Here is a 6,317-nt window from a genome sequence, read left to right on the forward strand (position 1 = left end):
AACTTGTTGAAGATGATGGTGATGGGCAGTGCCACGACCAGGATGCCCCCCAGGATGCAGCCCGAGGCCGCCAGCTTGCCCGCCACAGTGACGGGCACCACGTCCCCGTAGCCCACGGTGGTCATGCTGACCGTGCCCCACCACCAGCACGCCGGGATGGTGTCGAAGCCGACGTCCTCCTCCTTCTCAGCAGTGTAGGCCACACCAGAGAAGACAGAGACCCCCACAGCCAGGTAGAGCAGCAGGATCCCCACCTCCCTGTAGCTGTGCTGGAAGGCAAAGCAGAGCCTTGGTCAGTGAGGGACACAGAGACCCCACAGTGATCAGGACACAGAGATCCCACAGTGCAAACACAGCCCTGCACAGACTCCCTGCACTCCTCCACAGGGATCCCAGTGCCTCCATCCACCTCTGCTGTGGGATGTCCTGCTCCAGGGGTGGGCTGGGATGGGGCAGGAGTGACTCTCATCTGGAGCAAGTGGTGCAGCCGGGAATCGTTCCTGGCACCCACAGCTGCCTCTGTGCACTCCACCAGGCTGTGAGTGCTGGGAGGGAAGGCAGATCTGAGCTCCCCAGCCAGGGATCCCCAGCAGAGGCTGATCCCCTGCCTCCAGCACTCACTCTGGCCTGATCTCAGCTAACAATATTTAGCACATTTTCCTTTTATCTTGGCAGGTCCCCAGAAACCACCTAATAGCAGCCACTAAAAGAAGCAATTTGTACCTTCCTGAGTCGCTGGCACTGCTTGCAGGGAGGACGTGGTCTCTGGTGCAGCTCAGCTCAGCTCTTACCCAGGTCTCAGCCCAGGCTCCCTGGGGACTCCTGAGCCCCAGGGTCCCTCCTGTACCCCAACACCACTGAGCCTCAGCATTTGTGAAACCCTTTGTTACATACTTGTAGAAACATCACATCAGAGCTGACATGAAACCAAACATCCCCAGTCATCTGGGCAGACCAGGGACCCATCCAGTGTCAGCATGGGCTGGTCTTAGTAGCCATCCTACAGGGTGCTGCAAGCCCCAGCTTGATGAGATACAGCCCAAGAGGTCTGGGAGCCTTGGTGGCAATAGAGCCATGGGACACCCAGCTCTGATGGCAGTGGTATGCAACGCTCCTTGAAGAAGACATAATTTCTCTGGTTTCAACCTAAAACCTTCATGCTGTGATCTTTCTTTTTATATTCCTAATACTTGAACAAAGTATAAACCTGTGCCAGAAGCCCAGGGGGAAAAGGCAGTGGGCAGCTGGAGGACCAGGCAGCAAGTCATGCCAGGAAGGGACTGCCAAGGGACAGACTGCCACCACCATCCTCCCAGCATGGCTTTGTCCAATTACTTCTTGACTGCCATAAGTGATTTTTTTGGATGTTTCTGCCCACTGACCTGCCAGCTTGCTCTTCATCTTTTGGGAAAAAGGAAGCAGAGCTCTGATTGTGGGGATTTTTTCCCAGTCTCCTAACAAGCAGAGAATGCTTTGTTGGAGACCACATAACAGCTAAAGGAAACAACATTTGAGCAAAGCAAACAGCAGCAAATGTGGGAAAAGGCTTCTGTGTCAGGATGAGACTTAAAAGGAGGTGGATTCATGGCAGGGAATGAGGAGACTTTGCTTAGACAGCTGGCAAAAACTCCTCAGATAATGCCAGTAATACCAAATAACCTCCTCTTCCTCCCCTTCCTCCTCCTTCTCCTCCCTTTCTCCTCCCTCACCTATAGCAGTGCCAGGGGAGCTCCTCGAGGAGGACAAGCAGCTCAGAGCCAAGGGTGTATTACTTGGCCAAGAATGACCTGCTCCTGGCTGGAAGTTAACAGCAGGTCTGTACATCCCAGCTGGGGATCAGCAGCACCAAATAACCTCATGCATTTTTAAAGAGTATCAGTTCTGGCCCTGGGATGTGTTGGAGAGGGAAGGCAAAGGGGAAGTCAGGCAGCTCCATAGCTCCTGCTGCTTCAATTTACAAGCAGGGTCAGGGTTTGCAGCACAGGGAAGGCTCCAGAAACCTCCCAGCTGATCCTCAGGCACTGGCTGCCATCTATTTGCAGCCTTTTATCTGCAAAACTTCTGGTTTGCTCATTGATTGAGGGGGAAGGCAGCTGCAGCTGGGGTTTGGCTGGGATGCAGTTTTAGCCATGGTTTGAGTGGGATGCAGGCTTAGCCAGGGTTCAGATGGAATGCAGGTTTAGCCAAGGGTCGGGTGGGATGCAGGCTTGGATACGGTTTGAGTGGGATGCAGTTTTAACCAGGGTTTGGGTGGGTTGCAGGCTTAGCAAGCAGCCAGCCTTGGGGGAGGCAATGCTAGGTAATAAAAGACTCCAGCAAAAAGCCCTCCAAGCAGCTTCCTGCCAAATTCACATCTTTCCTCCAGCACAGCAGAAGAGTTGGAATGGAAGAGCCCACTTTGAGTCTTCCCAGAAATAGCAGTGTGGGGACCAAGCAAAGATGGCCCATGGTAGTGACAGCAGGGTGACAGGGGATGAGCAGAGTTCCAACCTCTTTATGTATTTAGGCCCCTGAGGGGACAGACAGCAACTCCTGAAGATCCCTGTATGGGCTGTAATTACCCAGGGACCAACATCTATCACCAGCCAGTGGGACACGGGATCCAAACCCACACCACAGAGCTGCAGTAGCATTAAAGGATGTCGGGCATGGTGGGGAGGAAGAGCAGAGACGTGTGGGAAGCCTCTCCTCAAATTAAACACGCTGTGGATCAGGCCCCAAGCAGTCTGAGGACTGTTCAGGGTTTACAATGCACAAATGGCAGAATTCCCTCTGCTAGCACTCTGGTGGCAGGGGAACAATCACTCAGCTTGCCAGAGCCATCGCTCCCCTTCCTGGCTGTTAACAGCCTCCACTGCTCTGCTCCTGCTCTCTGCTCTCGCAATAGCAAGTAAATTATGATTAACAAGACGTTGTGATTTATGTGCCCACTAAATCACAATGCCAAGCTGCTGCATCAGATTTGTGTCTTTGCTCATCCCCGTTTAGAGCGGAGTCCCCAGGAAGGGGCACTTTCCAGCACGTCACTGAGTGAATCAGCCGCTCGTCAGAAGCCGGAGCCGCGATGCTGCTGGCTCCTCAGACCTCCTTTACTGCTTAGTAATGTGCACATGAGTCCATCAGTGCCTGCTCTGCTGAAAGGCGGTGTTCATGCTTGGATGGAGCACCAGCAGGACTTAGGGAGCCCTTTCCACCTGTGCAAGTTTACTTAAATTGCACCAGCAGTCTTACCTGGGTCTGTCACTTGTCAGTACCCTTTCAAGGTGAGTGTTCAGAAGCAAGTATGAAGCAGGTAGGACTTCAGGCATCTTCATTTCAAGCAACCCACCCTGGACTCTGTTCTCAGCAGGTTTTGAGCATGCCAGGAATATTTTGATGCTCTGTGGGCTCTGCAAGATTAGTTCTGGGCAGGGCTGATCCTGCGTCAGAGCAGAAGCTGGCAGAAGACCTTTCCTGCTGCCCATCCTCACCCCCATTCGCACTCAATGGTTGCTTTCCTCCGTGACTCAGCCATGGGAACGGGTCCAACCCCAGCAGCCAAGGCCAGTACACCCCATGCCAGCCCTGTCACTGCTGCAGCAGCAAAAACAGGGTGTCCCCAGCTACTCATCTCTGACACGGCCCTTCACAGGGAGCAGCACCAGGAGCTGCAGCTCCCTCCCATGGTAGACACTGAGTGGGAGGAGAGCAGCCCTTTGGTTGAATTTCAGGCTCTGTTACAAAGATTGCTTCCTTGGCTGTTCATGTGGTACACCAGCTGTTTGAAGGGAGTAAAGCACAGGGATATTTGTGCAATTGGCCTGAGAAGAGGCAACATTTGCCCTGGTGATCATCCCCCCATGCCCAGCACCAGGTCCATGTGTGGTGGGGCATTGGGAGCATGTGTCACTCTGAGCAGACTTAAGGACCAGGATTCCTGTTGATGCAATCACCAAGAACCAGGGACTATTAAAGGCTGAGTTTAATTGGCCTCTGCACCAGGCTGGATTTTCTGTGTAAGCACAGGAGGTGAGTTTCCTTCTCCCCAGATTCAGGAACATGGCCCTCAGCAGAAGGGGGATGGAGAGGAGAGATGGTGGGGTGCAGAACTACACTGGGTGGGGAAGCTGGTCCTGCCTCACCACTGAGCTGCAGTGATGGAGGTCTGGCTGCAGCACAAGGATAGTGAGGATTGCAGGACAGATTTCGAGTTGCCCAAGTTGGTCTGTCTGAAGAGGCCAGGGGTTCTGTGGGTGGGGGTCTGGAGAAACACAGTCTTGGGACATGTTATGGGGGATGTGGTCCCTGTCACCAGACCAGCAGGGATGCTACTTGTAGGTATACCTGAATCCTGGTCCTCCACTTGCTCAGCATTTCCTCCAGACCTTCCTCCTGAGGACTGCATGGTCCTGGGACCAGCTTCTCCCAGCCCTGCATGCCAAGTTTTCCATCAAACTGAGGGGCAGCTGCTGGAAATCCAGGCTCTGTGGAGGACACAGACCCTGCCTGGGGCTGGTTGTCCCAAACCATGAGACTCACCTGTTGCTTTTCTATTGCTGCTTTGTGCCAGTCCCTACCTCACTGTATCCTGAAACATTCAAGTATCAACTCAGCTGGACCAGGATTTCTGTTTCCCTAAATGAGCAGACACCAGTGGTTGGACACTGGCCTCTGGTCAGCTGGCAGCATGCCCTTAGGAGGGTTCCCCTTTTCCCAGAATGGGGACAGGAGCAGCCCTGAGCCATACACACTGGTGCTGGCAGACTCAGCAACTGCTGGCTGGCCTGCTACCTTCTCAGCAGGTCACTCCCAGCCCTACTAGGCACTAGTCTAAAGGAGTAGGCAAGGAGATAGAGAGCCAGTTTACCTTCAAGGTGGCCCCCAGTGACCTGAGTCCAGTGGAGTGCCGAGCCAGCTTCAGCACCCGGAATATCCTCATGAGCCGAAACACCTGCACCACCTTGCCCAGGTTGCCCAGCTCCGAGTCACTGCCCATGGTCACGTCCACCAGGAGGGTGAAGTAGAAGGGCAACACTGACACAATGTCAATCAGGTTCAGTGGGTGCTTGAAGAACTTCCTGGGGTTGGGTGAGAGCAGGAGGCGGGAGGACACTTCAAAGGTGAACCAGGAGATGCAGAAATACTCCAGCTTGTGCAGGATGGGTTCATCGAGCACGTTGCCATTCTCATCCACCTCCTGGTACTCTGGCATGCTGTGGATGCACATGGTGGCTATGGACACCAGCACCACGCTGATGGACACGAAGCTGAAGAGCTTGCTGGGGATGGAGTAGCCAGGGTTCTCCATGGTGAGCCAGAGGCGCTTGCGCAGGTTGCCGCAGCGCAGGGTGCTGTAGCGCAGCAGGTCGTGGTTGATGTCAGATATCTCATCAGGGGACGTGTCCACGCTGCTCACCTCGCTCTCCTCATCCCAGTTGTGGTGCCGGCTCTCCAGCTTGCGCTCATGGTAGCGGTAGCTGCAGCAGGAGTCCAGGAAGAACTCATTGATGCCCCAGTACTCAATCTCCTGGCAGAAGGAGAAGACACATAGCTCCTCCATGACGTGCAGCTTGCCCGTCTGGTAGAAGTGGAGGACGTAGAGGAAGAAGCCGGGGTTTCTGTCGAAGTAGAACTCCCTGGCGCTCACGTCGTAGTCATCGCAGAGCTGCAGGATGGACTCCTCCGAGTCGCAGGAGAGCAGCCGGCCCAGGCGCGTGTCGGGGAACTTGGAGAGCGCGCTGGAGCTGAGCCGCCGCCTCAGGCCGCCCACGTTGATGTTGATAACGTCCTCCTCAAAACTGGGACCCCAGTAGTTTAAGGTCTTGTTGACCATGATCAGCAGAGCAGGAGCGGGTTCCACCTGTGGATGAGACAGCGGGGCTGGAGGGGTGCTCCTGGATGTGGGGGGGCAGAAGCACCCTGGGGAGTGAGGAGGGATGTTTGCATTTTGAGAAGTGAGGACCAAGGAGAGAGAAGGGGAGAAAAACAGCTTTAGACTGTTGTTCTCCTGTGGTATGGAAAGTAAAAAAAAAGAAAAGCCAATGATTTTTCCATGTGAAACTTTTCCTTGCTTTTTTACCTTCTAAAGTTTCTCCCTTTGCAGGTTGTTAATGGCCTAAGGAAGGCAGTTTAATTCACCTCCAGCACCTCACCCATGGGGCTCTCCTTCTTCAAACAGGTAATTAGTCACTGAAGAGAAGATTTATTCCCCAAAGAGTCTCCCAGAGGAAAAATTAGATCTTGTCAAATCACCACTGCTGTGATTCTGCCAAACTGCTTTGTAGCCCCAGTACCCACGCTACTAATTAGACCTGGTCAAAAAGTCCTTAGATGGTGCA

At 53.9% G+C, this 6,317-nt stretch overlaps 1 protein-coding gene across 1 annotated transcript in view; it reads right to left on the reverse strand.

The window, feature by feature from the left end:
• Positions 1-5,925, reverse strand: part of KCNS1 (potassium voltage-gated channel modifier subfamily S member 1) — a 13,494-nt gene extending 7,569 nt beyond the window's left edge. The window contains 3 exon segments of the mRNA XM_005422333.2: positions 4-269; positions 4,847-5,871; positions 5,874-5,925. Of these exon segments, the coding sequence (XP_005422390.2) occupies positions 4-269; positions 4,847-5,871; positions 5,874-5,925 (1,343 nt within the window).
• Between the last annotated feature and the right edge of the window lie 392 nt (positions 5,926-6,317).

Source organism: Geospiza fortis, unplaced genomic scaffold (genome assembly GCF_000277835.1).
Source record: "Geospiza fortis unplaced genomic scaffold, GeoFor_1.0 scaffold188, whole genome shotgun sequence".
NCBI lineage: Eukaryota > Metazoa > Chordata > Aves > Passeriformes > Thraupidae > Geospiza > Geospiza fortis.